This window comes from Nelumbo nucifera, chromosome 1 (genome assembly GCF_055504915.1).
Source record: "Nelumbo nucifera cultivar China Antique chromosome 1, China Antique-T2T, whole genome shotgun sequence".
Lineage (NCBI taxonomy): Eukaryota > Viridiplantae > Streptophyta > Magnoliopsida > Proteales > Nelumbonaceae > Nelumbo > Nelumbo nucifera.
Window position 1 is genome coordinate 98,332,234 of NC_142649.1, and position 27,872 is coordinate 98,360,105.

General features: G+C 41.4%; 1 protein-coding gene across 1 annotated transcript; it reads right to left on the reverse strand.

Annotated features, from left to right (window-relative positions):
* LOC104610556 (uncharacterized) lies at window positions 1–27,856 on the reverse strand. The gene is made up of 3 exons (XM_088889711.1): window positions 27,398–27,856; window positions 26,937–27,058; window positions 1–455 (listed from the first exon to the last, which is right to left on the reverse strand). Exons 1-3 carry the CDS (start codon window positions 27,840–27,842, stop codon window positions 264–266), a joined length of 759 nt encoding a protein of 252 aa, XP_088745837.1. The 5' UTR covers window positions 27,843–27,856; the 3' UTR covers window positions 1–263.
* Window positions 27,857–27,872: the final 16 nt, after the last annotated feature.

Consider the following 27,872-nt stretch of genomic DNA (forward strand, 5'->3'; position numbering starts at 1 on the left):
TTTTAATATGAACTCCAAATTGGGTACGGATTTCAGCATAAAATTTTTGAAAGATAGAGAACAATTCACTTCTGTCTTTCATAAGATATAGCCATGTCATCCCTGAAAAGTCATTAACAAAAATTACAAAATGCTTATAACCATTGTATGACACTACTTTGTTTGGATCGCAAACATCTGAATGGACTAAAGAGAAAAGACTCAAAACACAACTATCAACTCTAGGACTAAAAGAGACTCTTTGGTGTTTCCCAAGCTACGAATCACAATCCAACGATGGAACTTAAAGACGGGATTAATAACTTCAAAGCCTTGAGCGACGGATGACCAAGCCTATAGTGCCACTGGAGAGGAATAAGAGAGGACTGAAGAGCTACTTTCGGACCACCACCATCAAGATAATACAATTCACCTGCCTCATACCCTCCACCAATCTTCATCCCCGTCTTAAGATCCTGAAAAACACAAGATCAAAAGGGAACTTGGTTAATCTACTAACAGACATAAGATCAAAAGGGAACTTAGGTATAAGACAGAGGATAAAGATAAGAAGGTAAAATCAACATCACCAACACCACAAATGGGAGAGGTAGAACCATTACCATTAGCAATGGTAACTGTTTGGGATGTAGAAGACTGAGAAAGTGAAAAAAACATATCTAGAATCCCAGTCATATGATCAGAGGCTTCAGAGTCAATGATCCAGTGTGAAGGTTTGGAAGCCAAGCAAACCATACCTGAATGTGCAAGAGTAGTTGTGTTTTGCTGAGAGGATGTCTAAAGAAACTTCTCATATACTTCACGTGGGACACTCACCATTTCCTTCCTAGAAGCACCAGTAGATGTGGAGGGAGTCTAATCAGCTTGCTCGTTCTCACTAACTGTACCACCACCACTAGTCATAGCATGATTTAGCCCAAGTGTTGGGTGGACCATGTAAGTCAAAACAAAAGTTAATAGTATGTCCCTCTAATCCACGGTATGTGCATTTCCTAGTACCAATACTTCTTCCTCTACCATGACCTCCCCTTGACTCTCGACCTCCACTGCGGCCACCAGTACAATTAAACATAGGACCACCTCGGGTCCCTGGAAATCCACGACCACCTCCACCACCTCTATTTCCACGACCTCCCCCTCTTGTCACCACAAAACCAAACCTTTCCAAGAGAGAGGAAGACTCTATAGGGTCAATGGAAATCCTCCGAAGTCGGGCAAACACTTCCACAAGAGAGGGGAGAGTAGATCCACCCAATATTTGTGCTCGAAAAGGTTCATATTCAAGTTTTAAGCCCACTAAAAACCTTGTCACATCAAGTTGCTCTCGTTGTTGCTGCTAAATCTGAACACCTGGAGTTAGAGGGTGATACACATTAAGCTCATTACAGAGGTTTCTCATGCTTGCATAGTATTCTTCTAAGCTTTGATTACCCTGCTTCAGATTAAAGTACTCTTGGTAAAGTTGGTACACTCTAGTGGTATTATCTTGGATAGAATAGAGTTTCTTAGCATGGTCCCAGATTTCCTTAGTTGTATCCAAGAACATAAAATTCACACTAATTTTAGGTTTCATGCTATTCCACAACCAGGTCATAATCTGTGCATCATCCTGTTCCCACTCACTAAACCCTAGAGAATCAGAAGAAAGTTTCTCCTCTCTCACATGTTTCACCTTTTTCTTGGCTCTCAAAAACACTTTCACAGATTTAGTCCATAGCACATAGTTCTCACCATTTAATTTGATAGAAGTCATTTGAACATTCAGGTAATCGGGAGAAATCATAACACTTGTCTTATTATCACTACCCTCTCTAGTTGTTGCCATCATAACAAAATCATCTCACACCACAAAAGAATTCACTTATGGTAAGAAAAAAATCGCCCTTTACTATTCAGCACTACACCACACACCACACAATAAAGTACTATTATAACCACATTGTTGTTGCCATGGGTTCAGCACCCGAAAACCCTACTATCACCACACATATCTAGGCATAACCAGAGAAAAAAAGTTCATATGCATACCTACCAACCAACACTGCCACATGGATGAAATCCAGCCCAAAGGAAAGAAAACACACTCCACTACTAGTTGAACTTCTAATGACAAATAGTTTCTGTTTATATTCTATTTCTGTTCACCTTTTGCCTTATCCATTTCTACCAGCACTAGTTCCTTACTAAAAGTTGTAGAAACTGAACATTTTAATTGTTTCCTTACTGCATGAACACAGACACACTAGCAATGAGTCTCAAGGACATAGTATATGACTTTGAGAAGAATATGAAAATTCAAATTACGATGTTAACTCAGGGGACTGTTAACCCCAACAATCGGTGTTAAGTTTCAGTTGATTAAAGAGTTTGCTAGTCCAGATGTTTTGTAACTTTCCTCCCAGGAATTCTTCTGGTGGGAAGAGGAGGTGAGAAGCAAGTAACTAGTATTGAAGAGAGGAGAAGGATGCGAGGACAAGGGCCAACTCCTATAGCAAAGCGGTGGTGGCAGGAGCTTGGCCTGGTTTTGGGGTGACGGAGGTTAAAAAGTATGAGGATAAATTGGTAGTTGTTACAAAGACAAAGGCGGTGGAAGCAAGAAGAGAGTTTTTGCGCAATTGTTTGGTTGGAAGATTTCGGCGGGGGTGGGGATTAGAGAAGTGGAGATTTGGGTGAGTAGAATGTGGAGGGAGGTGGGGGGAATTAGAGTGAAGAAGATGGCAGATGATATCTTCTTGTTCATCTGCCCATCAAGAGCTGAAGCGGAGTGGATTTTGCATAATGGGCCTTGGCATATGGGAAGGAACTCTCTCTTGCTGGATTGGTGGGGTGCGAGTGTGGGGTGCTTCTACCCGGATCCTTTCTCTGAAGGTGAGGGTACGGATTTGATCTGGATTAGGGTGTTTGGTCTTCCCCTTCTTCTCTGGTGTCCAAGTGTGATTAAAGCCATTGGAGATGTTTGTGGGGGATTCATTGAGACAAACGATTCTCCTCCAGAGGTTGCTACCTGTGAGTGGGTCAAAATGCTGAATAAGGTCAAAATTGTTGTGGAGGAAGCTTTGTTCTCCGTCCAAATCTGGTCAGAGATTCTGCTAGTAGTATGTAGATGGAAAGGGAGAGATGGGAAATTCCAGAAAGAGGGGAGAGTGGTCTTAGACTATTCTAAAACATTAGTCCTGGAAGATGTTGGTGAAAGTGTTCAACCCTGTACCATTGTCGGGGATATTCATCAGGAATTCCGTTCTCTGCTGAGTTCTCTGGCGGCCGTTGCAGGAGAAGATGGTGACAGACTTAGTTCCAACCCGAGTCGTCCGATCTTGGATGGTTTGGAGGGTCTAGATGAGTAGGAAAAGAAATTGGAGATGGGGGATTTCAAAATTCAAATTTAGGGGCGAATGGGTAGACTTTGGGAATCAAAGAAATTAAAAACCTCATTAAACAATGTTTAATCGAGATGCATGTGGCATCCATGGACGAATTCTCGCCAAAAAGCTATAGGGAACACTGACAGCCTCCTGTTCTCAACAAGAGCTTGGCTCAGGAGAATTTAATAAGGGCTAATGAGCCCATACTGACCATTCTAGCCCAAACTAGGAGACCTCCCTAGGGATTGGGTAGTGGGCCTGGGCCCAAAGCAAATAGTGAGCCCAGGTTTCCCCCTCGTCGAAGTAAGCCATGTAGCCCGAGTTACAGGGTTCTTGGGTGGTCTAGCCAGCCTCCAAAGAATTTAGGAGTCAGCCATGGAATGCAAGACCAGAGCCAGGTCCCCCAGCAAGTGGCATTGAAGGGTAGCGATGGTGTTCAGATAATCCAACCTCATTCTCCCAGCCCATTGTTTCTGCCAGCTTCATCTCTTAGGGAAGAATCACGGACGGAAGTGCATCACCTTGCATTATCGAGGGTGGAAGATAGCTTGATAGATGTTGATCCTATTGTAGTGGTGGGTTCAGTGGTATAGCTCGAAGACAGGGGGGAGGATCACTGCCAACATAGTGTTCAGGAGGAGGAGAGAAGAGGAATTGAACTAAGAGAGGTAGTTGGAATAGTAGAGCAGCCGAGTATGAACTGTGGAAAATCGACGAACCTGTCGCTTCAAGGAGGTAAGCAACCTAATATTTCTGGTGCTTCTTCTTGGGTGTCCTCAAAACTTTTGGGGTTGGGTAAATTTTTGGGGATCTCAATAGAGGGGATGGAGGAGGAGACAATTAAATTCCTAGAGGGTGTTGAACAAAGAATTCTCCTAGAGAGAGGGAAGGTAGCAGCAAAGAAAGGGGGAAACAACTCCAAGAGAAGTAGAGAGATGATGAGGCTAATTTTTGGGGATCTCAATAGAGGGGATGGAGGAGGAGACAATTAAATTCCTAGAGGGTGTTGAACAAAGAATTCTCCTAGAGAGAGGGAAGGTAGCAGCAAAGAAAGGGGGAACCAACTCCAAGAGAAGTAGAGAGATGATGAGGCTAACGTGGGGTTTAAATGATAAGGCAGGCAGCAGTGAAGGGGGTTTGGGGGGCAGGGGGGGGGGAGAAAAGTGTACATTAAATTTGTGCTTTGTTTCTGTGGTTTTTTAATAAAGTTAAAAATTTTATCTTGGAATGTAAGGGGTTTGGGCTCAGGAAGAAGAAGATTAGTGGTGTGTGAGTCCCTGAAGAAGTTGAGGTCGAAGATCATTCTGTTGCAAGAAACCAAGCTGGAAAGTGTGGAGGCTGCAATTGTTAGAAGCATCTGGGGGGAGGGAGAGGTCAGATGGAAGACTAAATTGGCAGTGGGGAGTGCAGGAGGGCTGTTGAGTATGTGGGGATCCTTCTGTCTATAGCTTGATCTCCTCTTATATTGGAAATTTTTTGGTTTCCTTAGTTCTGAAATTTACAGATGGCAATATTTGTCAAGTCACTAATGTATATGGTCCTATTGATCGAGATCTCCGTGAGGAGTTTTGGGAGGAATTGGCTGAGATGAGGAGAAACCTGTCCTACCCTTGGGTAATTGGAGGTGATTTTAATGTTACTTTGTCTGCTGAAGAGAAAAATTCCAGAGGTAGAAGATCCAGGGCAATGGCTCAATTTGCTGATTTTATTAACAGGTTTGAATTGATGGATTTACCTCTCCATGTTAGTCGATTTACTTGGATTAATAATCAAGATATTCCCACCCTTGTGAGACTGGATAGGTTTTTAGTTTCTTCTAATTGGGAAGAGCTTTTCCCTGATTTTAAGCAGATTGCCCTTCCTAGGCCAGTTTCAGATCATATTCCAATTCAGTTAGTTTGTGGTTTCAAAGATAGAATCATAGCCCCATTTAAGTTTGAGAATGCCTGGTTTGAAGATGATAATCTCATTCCCTTGCCGAAGATTGTGTGGAAAGATATGCAGGTAGTTGGAACCAGCTCATTCATCTTGGCAAAAAAACTTGGTGACATTAAAGCGAGATAAAAAATCTGGAAAATGGAGAAAAACATGAATTCAGAAACTGAAAAGAGAGCTCTTTTGAGTATTGTTAAGGAGATTAATTCAGCAGAAGAGTTTCGTCCTTTATCAAAGGAGTGCAGATTGAAGAGATCTCAGGCGAAGATGAAGTATGATAAGTTGGCTGTGACTGAAGAAATCAAATGGAGATAGAGAGCTGAAGTGGTTTGGTTAAAAGAGGGGGATAAAAACACACATTTCTTCCATAAAATGGCAAATGCAAGAGCTAGAGCTTCATCAGTCAGTAGGTTGGAATGGGAGGGAAGAGTGGGGGAGTCTGAGGCAGAAATGAAGACAGTGGCAACCATCTTTTATAAAAATCTTTATAAAGAATCCTGGACCTTCAGACCATTTCCTAGGTTCCTTCCCTTCAAACAACTGAGTGAAGATCAGTCCACCTTCATTGAGAGACCCTTCACGAAGGAGGAAATAAAAGCAGCAATTAATATGTTGGCTGATGATAAATGTCCTGGGCCAGAAGGACTTACCAATCTTTTCTACATTAAATGCTGGGATTTTGTGAAGCAAGATATCCTGAATGTCTTCCAAGGTTTTTATGATAATGCTTCGTTGCAAAGGAGTTTAGACACTACTTTTATTACCCTTATTCCAAAGATAGGAGTAGTGAATATTAAAGATTTCAGGCCGATCAGTCTTCTGCACAGCTTTTATAAAATCCTACCCAAAGTCCTTTCTGAGAGAATGAAAGGGGTTTTAGGTAGTGTTATCTTAAACAATTAAAATGCTTTTGTACCGGGAAGACAGATGCTTGATTCAGTTCTTATTGCTAATGAGTTGATTCACTCAAGAAGAAGAGAGGATGTCCCAGGTTTGATTTGCAAACTTGATATTGAGAAGGGTTGTGACCATGTCAATTGGAGGTGTGTTGAACTTGTCTTGCAGCACATGAATTTTGGGCAGAAATGGAGAAACTGGATTAAAGTGTGTATTACCTCTCCCAAATTTTCAGTTTGATTAATGGGCAGTCTGCAGGTTTCTTTGATAGTTCCAGGGGTCTTAGACAGGGTGATCCCCTGTCTCCATTACTCTTTATTTGTGTAATGGAGATTCTCACTCTATTTTGTAAGAAGGTTGCTGAGTCTGGTGAGTGGGAAGGTTTTGCAATTGCTCCGGAGGGAGAGAAGGTTAACATTCTCCAATTTGCAAATGATACATTATGTTTTGTGGATGCTTCTCCTCAGGTGGACTTGGTTCTTGGGATTTTAACTTGGTTTGAGGTGATCTCTAGGCTTAAAGTCAATTGGAATAAAAGTCAAATCATTCCAGTGGATCAAGTAACCAACTTAGTTGAATGTGCGGAGGTTTTGGCTTATCAGATTGAATCCCTTCCAGTAAAATATTTAGGTCTTCCTTTGGGGGCGAGTTGTTTGCTTTCTTCAATTTGGGACCCGGTTATTGAAAGAATGGAGAGAAAATTGGCATCTTGGAAGGCAAGATATCTTTCTTTTGAGGGTTGGGTTACTTTGATTAAGAGCACCCTATCCAATTTACCTACTTATTTCCTCTCGATTCCTTATCCCTAATAAAGTTGCAAGAAGGCTTGAAAAGTTTCAAGGAAATTTTCTCTGGAGGGGTTGGGATGAGGAGCAAAGAATTCATCTTGTTAATTGGGACCAAGTTTGTCTCCCTAAGGCTGAAGGTGGTTTAGGCATAAGGAAGTTGAAAAACTTTAATTCTGCCCTTCTTTGTAAGTGGATCTGGAGGTTTGCGGCTGAAAGTGATGCTTGGTGGAGATCACTCATAGCTGGTAAATATGGGGTGGAGTGAGGCAACTGGAGTTCTAGGGATCCTCCTCCAAGTTGGGGAAACTCTCTGTGGAAAGGGATAATGAAGAACTATTCTGTTCTAGTAGATGGGATTTCAATTAAGGTTGGTAATGGTAATAAAACTAAGTTTTGGAAGTACCCTTGGTGCTTGTATGGTTCTCTTGTTGAGTCTTTTCTTCTTCTTTTTCAGTGTGCCTCTAATCAAGAGGCATCTATAGCTGAGTGTTGTAGCTTGACTAGAGATTCTGTCATTTGGACCCCTCTCTTTAGAAGGAATCTCTTTGACTGGGATCTTGAAGAGATAATGAATATTCTGACTATTCTCCAAAATCAAAAGGTTGATACTCTCTCAGAAGACAAGTGGTGCCAGAAGTGGAGTCCGGATGGTGCTTTCTCTGTCAATTCATTGGCTTCTAAGCTTTGCAGAAAGGGTGTCACTGATTTCCCAGGTTCTCAGGTGTGGAATCTTTTTAGCCCATCTAAATGCAACTTTCTGATTTGGACTATGGCTCTGGATAAATGTCTTTCTAGAGCTAACCTTGTGAGAAGGGGCAGTAATTCTGAATCAACTGACCATTTGTGCATTCATTGCCCGTTTTCTTCTCAGTTGTGGGACTATTTTCTCATAACCATGAACATCAGCTGGACTATGCCAAGATCGATAAAAGAGCTCCTCTGTTGCTGGAATATCAAAGGTCTAAGCAAGAAAAGGAAATTAGTGTGGAAGACTATTCCTAGAATCCTAGTGCTGTCTTATGGTCCATTTGGGTTGAGAGGAACAATAGGTTTTGCTGTAACAAGGCCAAGAGTCCAGAAGACTTAATTCAGAAAGCTGTGGGCAAGTTATTCTCTTGGGTGTCAATTTCTGAGTTTAGAAACTTTAATTTGTTTGTTGTATTTCACTCTAACTCCTGGTGGTAATGTAATTGCCGTGTCAATCAGATTGCCTTTCTGGGTCTGATCACAGCTTGTATGTGTTGTTTTTGAATAAATATTACTTTACCTTTTTCCAAAAAAAAAAAAAAAAAACTATTAGTCAATTAGAGATTTCTATTCACACCTGTCCACAACCAGCCCCCTTCGTGTCATCGAGTTGAGGGTTTCTAGCAAACCACCACAACAACTGGAGGCATATTTACCTCCCAGAAGGAAAAACGACCACTCCTTTTTGGTCCCTCACCAATCCTCCAATTCGTTTAGAAGTTACTTCAAAGAAAAGTTTTGATATGGCAATCTCAGGAGGATGAAGGGAGAGAAAAGAAAACTGAGTTCTAAACTGATTTCCTAGAGTTCTAATACCATGTGAATAATTCAATTAAACCTAGTTCAGTCCTAGGTCTGAAGTAAGTAAGAAAAGAAGAAAAAGAAGAAGAAGAAGAAGAAGAAGAAGAAGGAGAGAGGGAGAGGGAGAGAGAGAGAGAGAGAGAAAAGAAGGAGAAAGGATTCGATCTAAGAAGAAAAAAAGTCACCTCTCTCAGCCGACCCACTTTGTATTTATACTCTTTGTATTAGATTACAAAAGATAGAGTTGTCCCTCATTAAGTATGGGACACGCAACTTAAATCCAGACAAAATAGACAACTTAACCTTAATTAGATAGACAAAAGACTTAACTACCCTTGTACTGTTGATTCTAACACAACCAAAACATGAAATGAAATAATCGCAAATAACAGTAAAAAAATAAAGGAGATAAGCAGGTAGAAAGTGCTTTCACCAATAGCTTTACACAAAAACACACATGTGGGGAGAGACACAGCTAGGTCTCCTTTGCAGTGTTTCACAAGAATTAATTTTATTATGGAAGACTTCCCAACAAAAAGTTGGTGGCACCGGACCCCTCCAAATTTCATTAATGGGACAAGGTGCACTGAGATGAGGTTCCATGGACAGACCAATGAAATGAAGTAAGAAGCACAAGAAAAGTGGCCAGAGGAATTAAGGGTCCAAATTCTAGAGTCAGATTTGTTTGGGTCAATACAAAACTCCCTCTAGAACATTAGTAAGAGATATGTCTTCCATGGGTTTCAGCCTCTTATTTCCCTTAAGCTCCTTCTTGGCCCCAGATTCCAATCCAAAACAAACTGTTATAATTCAGGTCTGCCTTAGAGTTCGGCCTGACTGAGTTCAGTTATGTAGAAGAAGAAAAGGTGATAAAGAAAGAGAGAGAGAGAGAGAGAGAAAAAGAGAAGAGAGAATTCTGGTTTGAACTGACAGAGTCAACATAACTTCTCCCAGTCGGCCAGTAAGAGCACATGTTCCAACACAACATTACAAATCATCAACATCAATCAAGGTATAAAGACAGAAATACCCCTACGCTAACACTCCCCCTCAAGCTGGTGAGTATATATCATATACTCCCAGTTTGTTACATATGTAGTCCACTCTTCCCTGACTCAAGCCTTTTGTAAATAAGTCAGCCCACTGATTTCCTGTATTAACATGTGTAGTGCCTAGCTCTCCATTTAGCACCTTCTCCCTCACAAAGTGACAGTCAACCTCAATGTGCTTGGTTCTTTCATGAAACACTGGATTAGAGGAGATATGAACTGCAGCCTAGTTATCACAATAGAGCTTCATTGGAGTGTTAATGTTGTACCCTACTTCCTGTAGAAGGTTCCTTAGCCACACTAATTCACAAGCGATGTGCGCCATAGCCCTATATTCTGCTTCTGCACTACTTCTTGCCACAACCGTCTACTTCTTACTTTTCCATGTCACCAGGTTACCTCCCAGAAACGTGCAATAGCCTATACTAGACCGCCTATCAGACATAGAACCGGCCCAATCAGCATCAGAATACCCTTCTACTTCAAGTTTTCCCCCACTCTTGTATATCAGACTACGACCCGGAGCCCCTTTTAGATACTTCACAATTCTCATAACCGCATTACAATGAGGAATCAGAGGTTTTTGAATAAACTGGCTTACCACACTAATTGCAAATGAGATGTCTGGTCTGGTAATGGTTAGGTAGTTCAGTTTGCCCACAAGTCGTCGGTATCTGCCAGGGTCTTTAAACACTTCACCCATATCACTGCTTAGCTTGGTATTTGTGTCTATGGGTGTTTCATCTGGTTTGGCACCCAACAAGCCTGTTTCTTCCAGCAAATCAAGCACATACTTCCTCTGGCACAAGTTAATCCCATACTTGGATCTCGCTACCTCTATCCCCAAGAAGTATTTCAGTTTACCCAGATCCTTTGTCTGAAAGTGATCCTGCAGATAAGTCTTCAACCTGTCAATACCAATGTTATCATTCCGAGTAATAACAATATCATCTACATACACCACCAACAGTATTTTTCCTCCCGGAGAGTCATGACTAAATACAGAATGGTCAACTTTGCACTGTTTCATACCAAACTTCTTTACCACCTCACTGAACCTACCAAACCATGCTCGAGGAGACTGTTTAAGCCCATATATAGCCTTCCTTAGTCTGCACACCTTACCATCCTCCCCCTGAGCAACAAACCCTGGAGGTTGCTCCATGTAGACCTCCTCGAGTAAGTCACCATGCAAAAAGGCATTCTTGATATCAAGCTGATATAGTGGCCACTCATACATGGCTGCAAGAGAGATCACAACACGAACTGACCCTATCTTAGCAATCGATGAGAAGGTCTCTGTGTAGTCAATGCCGTAGGTTTGGAAGTACCCTTTTGCAACTAATCACGCTTTCAGGCGTTCAACACTACCATCAGGCAGATACTTAACCGTATAAACCCATTTACAACCAACAACTTGCTTCCCAGGAGGAAGAGCAGTGAGGTCCCAAGTATGATTATGATGAAGGGCTGAGAGTTCTTCCATGGCACGACACCACCCTGGAGAGGCAAGGGCTTCCTGGACATCTTTAGGAACAATAACTGATGATAACAAAGTAACAAACTGGCGATGGGAAGCGGAAAGGTGAGTAAGAGAAACATAATTAGAAATGGGATGAAGGGTGCAAGTACGTTTACCTTTCCGCAAAGCAATGGGTAGATCAATCTCAGATGCCAAGTGTGGGTCTGGTGCCAGATCCGTCGACGGAGATGTAGCCGGAGGAGTAGTAGCTGGTGCACGTGGGCGATGTGTATAAACATGACGGATAGGTGGGCATTCAACAGGCGGTGGCACCGGAGGCAAAGATTTGGTCACGACTGGAACAAAGGGACGAGGATCGACAACGAGAAGTGGAAGAGGAGGTGATGAGGAGGAAGAAGCATCACCGGACCCCAAAAAGAACGGAGTAGACTCAAAGAAACTGACATCAGCACACACAAAAGACCGTCGAGAACCAGGATGGTAACACCTATACCCTTTCTGGGTCCGAGAATAGCCAAGGAAGATGCACTTGAGAGAACGGGCATCAAACTTGTCGTTCCCGGGACCCAGATTATGGACAAAACAGACACCCAAAAACTCTCGGCGTAAGAGGGAACGGAGACAAAGTGGGAAACAAGACCTGAAACGGAGAATGACCATCAAGGATGAACGTGGGCATCCGATTAATCAGAAAACAAGAGGTAAGCACTGCATCACTCCAAAAAGGTTTGGGTACATGCATGTGATGCATTAGGGATCTTGCTGTTTCAAGGAGATGGCGATTCTTTCTCTCAGCCACCCCGTTTTGTTGTGGGGTGTAGGTACATGAAGTCTGATGTATAATGCCGTGTTGGTCCAGGTATTCTTGAAATGATGAGGTTAAATATTTGCGGCCATTATCAAAACGAAAAATTTTGATATGGGTACCAAATTGGTTACGAATCTCAGCATATAATTTTTGAAAAATGGTAAATAATTCACTTCTTTCTTTCATTAAATAGAGTCACGTCATCCTTGAAAAATCATCCACAAAAATGACAAAATATCTGTATCCATTATATGACATCACTTTATAAGGACCCTAAACATCTGAATGAACTAAAGAAAAAGGACTCGACACACGATTATCAACCCTAGAACTAAAGGGAACACGATGGTGTTTCCCAAACTGACACGACTCACAATCCAAAACAGAAAGCTGACTCAAGGACGGAACTAAGAACTTCAAGACTTTTAGCGACAGATGACCAAATCGGCAGTAACACTGGAGAGGAGAAAGAGATGACTGGAGAGCTATTGAAGTTCTACCACCACCACCGTCAAGATAATACAGTCCACCTGCTTCATGCCCTCCACCAATCTTCATCCTCGTCTTGAGATCCTGAAAGACACACATAGAAGGATAAAAGGTAATAGAGCAGTTAAGTGATTTGGTCAGCTTACTAACAAACATAAGGTTAAAAGGCAATTTAGGAACATACAGAACTGATGAAAGGGACACAGGATCTAGGTCAACATTACCAACACCACAAATTGAGGATGTGGAACCATTAGCAAGGGTGATAGATTGTGATGTTGAGCAATGAGATAAGGAGGAAAACACACCTGGAGTTCCAATCATGTGATCGGAGGCTCCAGAGTCAATGATTCAGGGATTGGGTGTAGATGCCAGACAAGCCATACCTGAGTGAGCAAAAGTCGTCGTGTTCTGCTGTGATTGGATAAACCTCTCATATTCATCACGTGTTCTGCTGTGATGGAGGACCATGTAGATCATAACAATAGTTGATGGTATGTCCATCCATACCACAATGAGTGCACTTCCTCGGGCCTGAGCTACGTCCTCTACCACAGGCTCCCCCTGAATCTTTGCTCCCAGTACGACCACCACCACGATTATGAGTAGACCCACCATTGCCACTTCGGCCATATGCAGAACCACCGCCACCACCACGGCCAGACTGAGCTCCCCGAGCTCCACCTCTACCACCACGGCCTCTCGATGCAGCAAAGGCAGATCTATCTGAGATATTAGAGTTCTCAGTAGATCCGATAGAAATCCTACGAAGTTGAGCAAATACCTCTTCTAGGGACGGAAGAGCTGATCCCCCTAATATCTGAGCCCGTACTGGTTCATATTCAGACTTTAGTCCTACCAAAAATCTAGTCACATCAAGTTGCTCTCTCTGTTGTTGCTGAATCTTGACATCAGAAGTGAGAGGATGATAGACATTCAACTCATTACGTATGTTCCTCATGTTGGCATAGTACTCCTCAAGACTCTGATTGCCCTGTTGCAGGTTAAAGTACTCTTGATAAAGCTGATAAACTCTGGTTGTATTGTCCTGCCCCGAATACAATTTCTTCGCATGGTCCCACACATCTTTGGCAGTATCAAGGAACATGAAGTTCACACTAATCCTGGGTTCCATACTGTTCCACAACCATGTGATGATCTGAGCATCCTCTCGCTCCCAGTCTTCATACTCGTGAGAGTCAGAGGAGGGTTTCTCCTCTCTGATGTGTTTTACCTTCTTCTTTGCCTTCAGAAAGACTTTAACGGATTTAACCCAAGGCACATAATTCTCTCCATTTAACTTAATGGAGGTCATCTGAACATTCAGGTAGTCTGTAGGCACCATCACACTAGGTTTATAATCATTATTGTCTCCCATTATGTTATCACCAATCTGCACACTTGCTGAATTCTATTATCACTGAGATTTGCACACTACACACCACTAGGTCACACCTGTCACACTGATTGCAGCACTAATTGTTGCTGGAATGTGTGCTCTTTACACCACACCCTATATCACACCTATCACACTGATTTCAGCACTTGTTTGCTGAAAAGTGTGCTCACACCACAAACCCTACTCCTACAACTATATGATCATATCTCTTCCTTCAAAAAGCACAAAGAAACCAACATAAACCCTAGCACTTACTGGCCGAAACCCTAGCATATGGTCTGAAACACACCTCCTATTTAATCCATAACAGATATCATGCACTGAAATCTCTTACCTTATCGCTTAAGTAACACCCATACGAGCAGGAGAGCAGTCCACACACAACAGCCGCTTCACACACAACAGCCACTGCCCACACAGTTCGGCCCTCTATTCTTCCTCTACTAGGAGAGGGCGATCTCAGAAATCACAGCAACCGACCACATACGACCTGACTGGAAGCATAGAGACCCCCAAGGGAAGAGGGCGATCACTCCTTTTCAGCCCTTTCCCTTATCTCCAATCGAACATAGAAAAAAAGAGGAAAACCCTAGATAGGGTGCGCAGAGAATGAACCCTAGGCAAGCAGAAATCTAGGCAGATTTAACCTAGCTCTGATACCATGTTATAATTCAGGTCTGCCTTAGAGTTCGGCCTGACTGAGTTCAGTTATGTAGAAGAAGAAAAGGTGATAAAGAAAGAGAGAGAGAGAGAAAAAGAGAGAAGAGAGAATTCTGGTTCGAACTAACAGAGTCAACATAACTTCTCCCAGTCGGCCAGTAAGTATTTATATTATTATTAAAACATGACTGAAAAGACATATGTGCCCTTACTTAAGTTAAGAGCACATGTTCCAACACAACATTACAGATCATCAACATCAATCAAGGTATAAAGACAGAAATACCCCTACGCTAACACAAACTGATTGAGAGAAATACAATCAATGATTAGACTCTCTTTATTATAAGATAGAGGAAAAAGCCCGAGAAAAGTGCCTTTAATAGTACCCCACCACCACTAGAGGTGTTAATTGGATGGATTTGATCCAACCCGATCCAGTCCAATGTGAGTCTAGTTACAAATGGATTGGACCCAATCTAGTCCAAATCTAATACAAACCAAATCCAATCCAATCCATTAAAATGTAAATGGATTGGATTGGATCCAATCCAAACCGAATGAAATATCAAAAATAATATAAAAGTAATTTTGGCATTGAAAAAGCACTTTTGTAAAAGTACTTCGATAAAAGTATTTTCATAAAAGTGCTTTTACAAAAGCACTTTATCGAAAGTACTTCGCAAGCACTTTTAGAAAAGTACTTCCATAGACTTTTATAAAAGTACTTTTGTAGAAGTGCTTTTGTAAAAGTACTTTCGTAAAATTGCTTTAGTAAAAGTAATTTTGTAGAAGTGCTTTTGTAAAAGTACCTTTATAAAAGTACTTTCGTACAAGTGCTTTTGTAAAAATGCGTAAAAGTTCTTTCGTAGAAGTGTTTTTATAAAAGTGCTTTCATAAAAGTACTTTTGTAAAAGTGCTTTCGTAAAAGTTCTTTCATAAAAGTGCTTTTAAAAAGTGCTTTCGTAAAAGTGCTTTTATAAAAGTACTTCTATAAAAAGTGCTTTCGTAAAAGTACTTCCATAACAGTTTTTTTGTAAAAGTGATTTCGTGTAGAAGTACTTTTATAAAAATACTTTCATAAAAATACTTTTGTAAAAGTGCTTTCTGTTATAATTCGGCCTGCTTTTGAGTTCTATTAGTCTGATAACAGTCAAGAAGAAAGAGGAAGAAAGAGGGAAGAAAGAGAGAGAGAGGAGGAGAAAAAGAGAGAAGAAAAGTCTGGTTCGAATTAGGGAAAAGTTACTCTCCCATTCGGCCAGACATGTTTTTATATTATTAATATAATGGAAAAGACACATGTGCCCTAATTTAAGCGAGGGACACTAGTTCTAATATAATATTACAGATCAACAACCTCAACATAAGTATAAAGACGGAAATACCCCTACACTAACACTCCCCATCAAGCTAGTGAGTATATATCATATAATCCCAACTTGTTACATATGTAGTCCACTCTTCACCGACTCAACCCTTCTGTAAATAAGTCTACCTACTGGTTTCCTGTGTTAACATATACAGTGTCTATCACTCCATTCAGCACCTTCTCTCTCACAAAGTGACAGTCAATCTCTATGTGCTTGGTTCTTTCAAGAAACACCAGATTAGAAGAAATATGAACTATAGCCTGATTGTCACAATAGAGCTTCATTGGAGTATTAATGTTGTATCCTATCTCCTGTAGAACATTCCTTAGCCACACTAATTCACAAGCAGTATGTACCATAGCTCTATATTCTGCCTCTGCACTGCTTCTTGCCACGACTGTCTGCTTCTTACTTTTCCATGTCACCGGGTTGCCCCCCAAAAAAATGCAATAACCTGTGATAGACCGCCTATCAGACATAGAACCAACCCAGTCAGCATCAGTATACCCTTTTATTTCAAGTGTTCCACTACTTTTGTGTATCAAACCACGACCAGGGGCTCCTTTTAAATACCTCACAATTCTTAGAATTGCATTCCAATGAGGAACCAGAGGTTTCAAAATGAACTGACTTACCACACTAATCGCAAATGAAATATTTGACTGAGTAATGGTTAGGTAGTTTAGTTTACCTACAAGTCGTCGGTATCTGCCAGGGTCTTCAAACACTTCACCTATATCACTGCTCAGCTTAGTATTTGTTTCCATAGGTGTTTCAGCTAGTTTATCACCCAACAAACCTGTTTCCTCCAACAAATCAAGCGCATATTTCCTCTGACACAAATTAATACCGTGCTTAGACCTTGCTACTTCTATCCCCAATAAATATTTCAATTTACCAAAATCCTTTGTTTGAAAATGTTCCTGTAGAAAAGTCTTCAACTTGTCAATGGCCATTTTATCATTCCCAGTAATAACAATATCATCTACATACACCACCAATAGTATTTTTCCTGCCGGAGAGTCATAACTGAAGACGGAATGATCAACTTGGCACTGTTTCATGCCAAACTTCTTTACCACCTCACTGAACCTACCAAACCATGCTCGAGGAGACTATTTAAGCCCATATATAGCCTTCTTGAATCTGCATACCTTACCATCCTCCCCCTGAGCAACAAACCCTGGTAGTTGCTCCATGTAGACCTCCTCGAGTAAATCACCATGCAAAAAGGCATTATTGATATCAAACTGATATAGGGGCCAATCATACATAACTGCAAGAGAGATCACAACACGAACCGACCCTATCTTAGCAACTAGGGAGATGGTCTCTGTGTAGTCAATACCATAGGTTTGGGAGTACACTTTTGCAACCAATCGAGCTTTTAGGCACTCAACACTACCATCAGGCAAATACTTAACAGTATAAACCCACTTACAACCGACAGCCTACTTCCCAGGAGGAAGAGCGGTGAGGTCCCAAGTATGATTATGAAGTAGAGTTGAGAGTTTCTTCCATTGCACGGCACCACCCTGGAGAGGCAAGGGCTTCCTGGACATCCTTAGGAACAACAACTGAGGATAACAAAGAGATAAACTGGCGATGGGAGGCGGAAAGGTGAGTGAGCGAAACTTGATTAGAAATAGGATGAAGGGTGCAAGTGCGTTTACCTTTCCGCAAGGCAACTGCCGGATCCTATTTCTAATCATGTGATGCATGAGGGATCGTGCTGTTTCCAAGAGATGACGATTCTTTCTCTCAGCCACCCCATTTTGTTGTGGGGTATAGGTACATGAGGTCTGATGTATAATGCCATGTTGGTCCAAGTATTCTTGAAATGATGAAGATAAATATTCACGGCCATTATCAAAACGAAAAATTTTAATGTGAACACCAAATTGATTGCGAATCAGCATAAAATTTCTGAAAGATGGTAAACAATTCACTTATTTCTTTCATTAAATAGAGCCACATCATCCTTGAAAAACAATCAACAAAAATGACAAAATATCTATATCCATTGTATGGCATCACTTTATAAGGACCCCAAACATCCAAGTGAATTAAAGAAAAAGGACTCGACACACGGTTATCAACCCTAGAACTAAAGGGAACACGATGGTGTTTCCCAAACTAACATGACTCACAATCTAAAATAGAAAGTTGACTCAACAAAGGAACCAAAGATTTCAAAACTTTTAGCGAAGGATGATCAAATCGACAGTGCCACTAGAGAGGAGAGAGAGATGACTGGAGAGCTGTTGATGTTCTTCCACCACCGTCAAGATAATACAATCCACTAGCTTCATGCCCTCCATCAATCTTCATCCCCGTCTTGAGATCCTGAAAAACACACACAGAAGGGTAAAAGGTAATGGAACAATTAAGTGACTTGGTCAGCTTACTAACAGACATAAGGTTAAACGAAAATTTAGGGACATACAAAACTGAGGATAGGGATACAAGGTCCAGGTCAACATTACCAACACCACAAATGGAGGAAGTGAAACCATTAGCAAGGGTAACAGATTGTGATGTTGAGCAATGAGAGGGAAGAAAACACACCTAGAGTTCCAGTCATGTGATCGGAGGCTCTAGAGTCAATAATCCAGGGATTGGGTGTGGATGCCAAACAAACCATACCTGAGTGTGCGAAAGTAATCGTGTTTTGCTGAGATGTGGATTGGACAAACCTCTCATACTCATCACGTGGAACACTCGCCATCTCCTTCCCGGAACCATCTGTGGATGTAAGAGGCATCTGATCAGCTGAACGATTCTCCTATTTGAAACTGGAACTGGTGTCATTAGTCATGGCATGATTGGCCCAGGTTGAGGGTGGACCATGCAAGTCATAGCAATAATTAATGGTATGTCCATCCATACCACAATGAGTACACCTCCTCGGACCTGAGCCACATCCTCTACCACAGGCTCCCCCTGAATCTCTTCCTCCAATACAACCACCACCACGGTTATATGTAGGTCCACCACCACCACTCCGGCCATATACCGGACCACTGTTACCACCACGGCCAGACTGAGCTCCTCGAGCTCCACCTTTAACACCACGGCCCCTTGACACTGCAAAGGCTGACCTATCTAAGACATTAGAGTTCTTAGTAGATCCAATAGAAGTCCTCCAAAGTCGATCAAACACCTCTTCTTAAGAAGGGAGAGCTAACCCTCCTAGTATCTGAGCCCGTACTGGTTCATACTCAGATTTCAGCCCCACCAAAAATCGAGTCACGTCAAGCTGTTCTCTCTGTTGTTGCTGAATTTTGACATCAGAAGTGAGGGGGTGATAAACATTTAACTCATTACGGATGTTTCTCATACTAGCATGGTACTCCTCAAGACTCTGATTGCCCTGTTGCAGATTAAAGTATTCCTGATACAGCTGATATACTCCGGTTGTATTGTCTTGACCAGAATACAACTTCTTAGCATGGTCCCACACATCTTTGACAGTGTCAAGAAACATGAAATTTACACTAATCTTGGGTTCCATACTATTCCATAACCACGTGATAATCTGTGCATCATCTTGTTCCCAGTCTTCATACTCATGAGAATCAGTGGAGGGTTTCTCCTCCCTTATGTGTTTCACCTTCTTCTTTGCCTTCAAAAAAACTTCTACAGATTTAGCCCAAGGTACATAATTCTCTCCATTCAGTTTAATGGAGGTCATTTGAACACTTAGGTAGTCAGTAGGTATCATCACATTAGATTTGCTATCACTGTTATCTCCCATTGCTGAATTCTGTTATCACTGAATTCGGCACACTGCACACTGTTTAATCACACTGGTTTCAACACTTGTTATTGTTGAAGATTGCACTCTTTACACCACAAACCCTACCCTACGACTACCTGAAATCTCACCACTATATGAGCACCACTCCTCCTTCAAATCACACAAAAAAAACAGCATAAACCCTAGCACACTATAGTCTGAAATTCCATCATACGATCTGAAACATAATTCCTATTTGATTCATAACAGAAAATATGCACAGAAATCTCTTACCTCATCACTTGAAAGACAAACCACACGAGAAGAAAATCAGTCCACACAAGACACCCACTGCATCACACAAATCAGCCCTCTTCTCTTCATCGATTAGGGGAGGGCTTCTTAGAAACCACAACAACCGACCACACAAGACACAACTGGAGGCATAGAAACCTCCAAGGGAAGAGGGCAACCACTCCTTTTCAGCCCTTTCCCTTATCTCCAATCGATGGCAGAGAAATCAAGGGAAAACCCTAGATTGAGTGCGCAGAGAACAGAAATCTGGACAGATCCGAGTTGCTTAGTTGAGCTCTGATACCATGTTTGCCTTTGAGTTCTGCTAGTCTGATAACAGTTGAGGAAAGAGGAAGAAAGAGGGAAGAAATAGAGAGAGAGAGAGAGGAGGAGAAAAAGAGAGAAGAAAAGTCTAGTTCGAATTAGGGAAAAGTTACTCTCAGATTCGGCCAGACATGTTTTTATATTATTAATATAATGAAAAAGACACATGTGCCCTTATTTAAGTGAGGGACACTAGTTCTAATATAATATTATAGATCAGCAACCTCAACGTAAGTATAAAGACAGAAATACCCCTACACTAACACTCCCCCTCAAGCTGGTGAGTATATATCATATAATCCCAGCTTGTTACATATGTAGTCCACTCTTCCCCGACTCAACCCTTTTGTAAATAAGTCTGCCCACTGGTTTCCTGTATTAACGTAGTGTCTATCACTCCATTCAGCACCTTCTCTCTCACAAAGTGACAGTCAACCTGAAATTTGGTTGGTTGTCTTAATCAGGTTTATTTGGATTCAAAGCAAATCCACTTTGTTTGGATTTGAGTGATAGACACTTTGTGACAACATGGTGTATAAACTTTGTTTGGATTCAAAGTGACAGAAAGGTGCTCTGGATTTGCTTTGAATCCAGAAAGAGTGGATTTACAAAGTGACAGTCAACATGGTGCTCTGGATATTATAAACTTATAACTATCTAGATCCAATGATAAGTTTTATTGTATTTTGTGAAGAACTGAGTATCCCACGTTTCTCTCTGTAATTTGGTATGGCATGGTCCATATAGGGAGATCATGTGGATTTGCTTTGAATTTTCTATACCAAATGTTGTCTAGTATAGGGAATATTGCTTTTTTCATAAGATTATTGAGATCATTAGAAGTATCTGGTAGAGGTTTTATGCAAAATTTTGATTACAATCTTCTTTCAAGTGTCACTGTGAATATCAAGTTGCAGTTTGGAGAAGCTTCAATTTTGAAAATAAAGGATAGGGGATTGTACATGTTCAATTAAATACTTAAAGGATTTTCTGTTAAGGTGACTCTTTTTTCATGTCTAAGAGTTATTTACTTTTACTTGTTCTTATGTGTCATTCGGGTACTTGATATGTTAACGTTTCAAGTAGATTGTTCCTTGTATTATCATACTTATAGTTTGTTCTCTATTAAGTTGGAAGTGTATCATTGTTATTGGGGAATCTGCTGAGAGATGGATTTTTTTTTTGAAAAAAAAATAAAATTTCATTAAAAAAGAAAAAGATATTACATCCTATCAAGGTGTTAAGGCAACACCCACAAGCCAGCAACTCTAACAGAACCAAACTAAAATATAAAATAAAATCTAACTATCCAAAATACACAGTTAAGAAATCCATGCATTTCCAAGCTTATCCCCAAAGAATCTTGAAAACTTGAATAAAATCTGGGGAGACTCGGACCCATCCTGCAAAAATTCCACCCTCTCTCCTTCATTCGGCCCTTCATATTTGAAATGCCCCCACCTCCATCCCGTATGAAAGCCAGACTCCCGGAAAACCACTACATTAACTTCTGCCTCTTCCCCAATACTGGACCCCAAACATTCAATCTTCATTCTCAGCTCAACCAATCCCATCTTAGAATCTTGCAACGTCACCATCTCTAGATTGTGATATCTCAAAACATTCCTTTCAACTATTCCTCTTCTTTCATTTCCTGGGCCTCTGACCATCCATGATCAATTTTCATCTTCAACTTTAACTCCAAAACCACCCCCTCTTAGCTTTCAGCATTCTCCCTCTATTCTTCATCAACTATATATTTTTCTTCCCCCTCCTCTCCTTCCGCCTATGCCTCACCCCCTTCTCCAATGAACCTCTTTTTGTTTTGTTCTTCTCTTCTACGTTTCTCGAATTGTTTGATTGCCTTCCTCACTACCCCTTCCCCTCCTAGGAAGAATAAGCCCAAGGACTTTCCAATCTCCACCTATCTATCCCCCAGGAAGAATAAGCCCAAGTGCTACCATGAGTGACATCAAGCCAGTTGAATTCATGTGGGTGTGGTGTAGGAGCTAGTTGCAACCGTGATGGAATCTTCAAATTTCCTTGTTCAAGAGAAGCTCTAAAAAAAATCAATTTGTCATGTTGCTACCAGTGTTATAAGGGAATGTTGTTGTATTCGGAATTTCAGATTATAAGGTGTATGAAGAGTGGAGTTTTCTAGGAAGAAAAATTTATGGTCAAAGACTTTAATGTATAATATCAACCCCACTGGGGTTTTTTCTTGTACTTTTGGATAATGCAATATTAATATAAAGAGCACCTCTCATTAGAGAGATACACTAGCATGTGGCATTCAGATCAATGATATCTACTCTTCTCTCTTCTCTTCTTCTCACCTTAAGCACAACAAGAAAGGTCTATGGCAAGCATCCTAGTGTCAGAACAATTGAAGATAATTTGGCACGAAATATGAAAATGTCTAAAATAGAAAAACTAGGGTTGTTGAATTGATAAAAATTTTTTGGTAAGTTGATGGATGTAATGGCTTCTTGCAGATTAGAGAGAAGATAGAGAGAAAGAGGTGAAGAGAAATCCCCAATGATTCCTACAAATTAAAAAGAAAAAGAAAAAAGAAAAAACTCCCAATTGAAAGCCAAAATAAAAGTCCCATGCAAGAATAGGACAAGATATTCACAAGGTGTCATTTTCAAATACTGTAAACCGGTGATAAGAAAAGAGAAAGTGTGCATGGATGACAAATGATTGCACCAATGCTGTCAAGACTGTTGGAACAGACCAACAGAAGGCAGTTAGTCAGTTTTACAAGAAGAGGCCACATCAGCTCAACTAACCAGCCACTTGTAATAACTACCATCCACTTGTAACAACTGCCATCCAATTGGATTGTCAAGACTGTTGGAACAGACCAACAGAAGGCAGTTAGTCAGTTTTACAAGAGGAGGCCACATCAGCTCAACTAACCAGCCACTTGTAACAACTGCCATCCACTTGTAACAGCTGTAACAGTCAAGATTGTAACACTATAAGTAGTAGAGCAGAAAAGGAATAGAAGAGGACTCTTTCAGCATTAAACTCTCTCTCTCTCTCTCTCTCTCCTTCCCAAGAATTCAAGAGGTTGGCCCCTCGAAGAGCCCTGAGTTAGGCAAGTTCCTAACAATTTGGTATCAGAGCCAGCATGACCAACACAAGAAACACATCAATAGACACCCGAGTGGATCAGATGGAAGTCGATATCCATCGAATGTCTTCAGATCTCAAAGAAATGAAGGAAAGTTTCACTGCTCTCCCCCTTCGACTGGAGCAGGGGGCAACGAACATTGACAAAGGAAGCCAAGAAGAGCGCAGCAATGAAAACAGCCGCAGAACAGGGGCGGCAACAAGAATAGCCAAAATCGACTTCCCCATCTTCTCAGGCGGCAACCCAACTACCTGGATTCTCAGAGCAGAAAGGTATTTCGATTACCATGAAACACCGAGGCAAGATAGGGTAGCTCTGGCTTCTGCGCATCTTGAAGGGGAAGCCATCCTCTGGTTTCAATGGTACCGATGGGGGCACCCTCGTCAAACCTGGGCAGACTTCACGGATGCCATGACTGTCCGTTTTGGATCATCTGGGTTCGAAGATCTTGATGAAAATTTGGCAAAGCTACGGCAAGTGGGATCAGTAAAAGAATGCCAAGTGGAGTTCGAAAGGCTAGCCGTGAGAGTCCAAGGGTGGACAGAGAAGGCATTGGTGGGAAGCTTCGTCGGCGGCCTAAAAGAAGAACTGCGACTGGAAGTGAAAGCGATGCAACCCACTTCGGTCATCAATGCGGCAGCACTAGCAAGATTGTATGAGGACAAGTTCAGTCAAGCAAGAAAGGTGCAGCGACAATGGGATCCAGAAGCAAGAAGGGAGCAAGAAAAGACAACAGCACCAGACAAGGAGGAAGGAATACTAGGCCCAGGCCCACTGGTTCCTTTCAAACGGCTGACTTGGGCAGAGATGCAAGCCTGCAGAGACAAAGGTCTCTGTTACAACTATGAAGAGAAATTTGGGTCGGGCCATCGCTGCAAGAAACAACAAGCGTTTCTCCTCCAAACAGATGTCGAAGAGGAAGACGACATCCCTGGGTGTGGAGAATCTAACCCAGGATGGGAAATACAGTCCAATGGCACGCCTGAAATATCCTTACAAGCCCTTACGGGACTTGCGTCCCCTCAAACAATGAGAGTTGCAGGGCTGATTCTAGGACGCCAAGTGTCAATCCTCATAGACAGTGGCAGCTCCCTTAACTTCATAACTCAAGTCTTGGTGAATAAAATGGGACTTCCGATGCAACCAACAACGACCTTTACGATTCATGTGGCCAACGGTAACAACCTCTCTTTCAATAGCATTTGCATGGGCCTACCACTAAAGATTCAGGGTCATCAGTTTGCGGTGGACCTATATCCTCTCCATCTCAGTGGAGCAGACGTGGTGTTAGGCATTCAATGGTTAAGGCAGCTAGGACCCGTGGTCTGTGACTGGGCCCATCTCACCATGGACTTCACATCAGGAAACTCTACAGTCCATCTACAAGGGCAGACATGCAAGGGCCCAAGGCCCATCAGCCTTGCAACACTAACAAAGCAAAGAGGAGACCCAGATCAGCCCATATTCATGCACATGGACTAAAATTTTCCTACTAGATCTGCAATCAAATTTCCTACATTAGACCTTGAGGGCAAGGTCACTCTAAAGGAAGGGGGGATTGTCAAGACTGTTGGAACAGACCAACAGAAGGCAGTTAGTCAATTTTACAAGAGGAGGCCACATCAGCTCAACTAACCAGCCACTTGTAATAACTGCCATCCACTTGTAACAACTGCCATCCAATTGGATTGTCAAGACTATTGGAACAGACCAACAGAAGGCAGTTAGTCAGTTTTACAAGAGGAGGCCACATCAGCTCAACTAACCAGCCACTTGTAATAACTGCCATCCACTTGTAACAACTGTAACAGTCAAGATTGTAACACTATAAGTAGTGGAGCAGAAAAGGAATAGAGGAGGACTCTTTCAGCATTAAACTCTCTCTCTCTCTCTCTCTCTCTCTCCTTCCCAAGAATTCAGGAGGTTGATCCCTCGAAGAGCCCTGAATTAGGCAGGTTCCTAACAAATGCAGAATGATTTGGTGCAAGTAGAAAGTGTAAAAGAACAAGAGAGAAGCCAAAGAAGGCATGGATGGAAGTGGTAAGAATGAACTAAGGACTTGCAGTCTGACAGAAAACATTGCCCTTGATAGAGCAGAATGGCTAGACAGGATTATACTCATTGGATCTGGTTAAGGCTGGTAGGTTTGTTTAAAGTAAAATGGTGTTTCGCAGCTGAAGTGAAGGGTATCATTGAGGCATGGCATCTAGAAGGTCTAAGTAGAGCAGGAAAGGTAGCATGGAGCATAATTCCTTCAGCAGTTTTATGGGCTGGGTGGAGTGAAAGAAACAGGAGATTGTTTGAAGGGATTCAGGCTTCAAATGAAGTAATCTTACATAAAATTCTGAGGATGGTTCATTCTTGGTTGGCAGCTCACCCTTTGTTTAGAAATAGACATCCTAGTTCTTTCTTTGATTGGAATTTCTTTTTGTAAGGAAAAGTTAATTGTTTTGGGCATTGTTGGGCTGTAGGGAGCAGAATTGTATATCCTCTGATCAGGTTTCTCATTGAACAGGGGTTCTTGGTTGGCTTTTTTTATTTAATGAAATATTTTACATTACAGTTCTCCAAAGAAAACAGAATGGCTAGACAGGATTTGTGTAGCGAACCCAAATAGTTGGGGTTACAGCTGAGCTGAGTATCTTCAAATCAGTTTTGCATGGACTCTCCTAATTCCTAAATATATTCTTAAGGACACTTCTACGTAACATTTCCTTTTTATCTCCTAATTAAATTGACATAAATGAACAGTTAATGTACAACATGAATGCCATTTTCATATCAAATGTTACTTGGTAAGAAAAGCAACATTTTAGATCCTTTTTTTCTGGTATATAATGCTAGAATTCAAAAAATGTGAACTGTCTTAATAGTATACTTTTCCACATATATTCTGAGACCATGTTCTCTCATCTTCCTGAGTCACACTCTTGGACATGCATTAGATTCCAACTCCCATGTCCATGTCCATGCAGCACTACTTCAGATACAATAAGCCCAGTCTCCCCTTCCCAAGTGTTTGCATGATATATTTTGATGTGCACAGATGACATTGATGATGAAACTCCCTTTTCTATGAATAACTGAAAAAAATTTACCCATGAAAAGGAAAGAAGCTATACAAAAACATTTTAAGGTGTAGGCACAACATCCTACAAGAAGATATACTCCTGGATGCATAGACAAGTTTTTATACATGATTATCCATGAGAATGTCTATATGTATCTCTCTCAAGTTCATTTCCTTGCACCTTCTCAAAATTTACAAGTAACAACACCCAATCAAGAATAATGGATCATACACCTGCACATAGCCATCTAAAAACATTGGATTTCCTGAACTAATAAGCATAAAGACTCAAAGGCAACATATGCAAATAAGTCAATGTTAATCAAGGCTTGGTGTACATTAAGGTTTGCACATTGAGACTTTGTTAGTGTGGATGAATACGGAAACAAATGGTGGAAGTTAAATGAAGTAACGAAGTCAATTTCAAACCAAATCATGTAATCATGAGTAAGATAATGTGAATAAATTTCAGCTTGGAAGTGGAATCCATAAATAGAAGAACTTAAAACCAACCAAAGAAAAAATCAATTTCTACTCATCAGATTAGAAGCTAGTAGGCGTTTGAGAAACAGAAACACAGACCAGTATAAACGCCCTCCTCAGCCTCATGCGTTTTTTCTGATTCCTTCCCTTCACGCTTCCTTCGTTGGGTCTGCTTACAGGTATCGGCTCACCAGGTGTGTACTGAACCCAGGCATATGGGCCTGCATTACTAAATAAATCAGGATTAACAAAATTGAGAACTTTGTAGTATCGAATAAGAACACAAAATATATCGGAAAAAAGGCCATTACCCAATGTTGGTCTGGTCCCAGCTACTGGGGCCTTGGGAGGGGTGGACTGGATACAGACCTAACCTAAACTTTGGCATTTCGATACAAACAAATGTCTACCAGAAGAAATAATGAAAACTCAAACTCCATGAAACAAATCAAACTTAGGTACTTAAATACTAGAGCTAATCCATTCCTGGTTCATGCTCTCTATTGAGTCCATTTTCTCAATTGGTTTAATTCAAAGTGTATGCGTTGAGACAGATAAACCTGGTGGTCTTAAGCTGGCCCTTTTCCTTCGAGGTTTGTCACTGGGCCTTCTCTTCGGGAATCGAGTATCTGTCAAGCTATGGAAACCACTCGGCACCAAAACCCATGGCGCCAGCTGCTGAGGTGATCCAAAAACCCACCGAAACTTGGTTGTCGGAGCAGCAGGTGTACCGGAAATCGCCGGAAAATGTAACATTCGCCGAGCAAGGACTGTTCTCGCCAAAGGACGAATAGCATTTCTCAATGCCCCCAATCCCATATCCAAGTACCCAAGTCGCGCTCGCTCACTTACTCCCTCTCCCCGTCCAGCAGAAGTGCAGAACCAACGTCGGAGTGGTATAGGAATTGGATTTGCGGCCCAGTCGTACTCACCATTGTAAGTTGTAAGTTGTAACGGTGAACGGGGGCTAGGGAAGGAATTTTTTCGTAAGAAAGGGACAAACATGTGGAGAAAAATATTACATATGGATGGGCT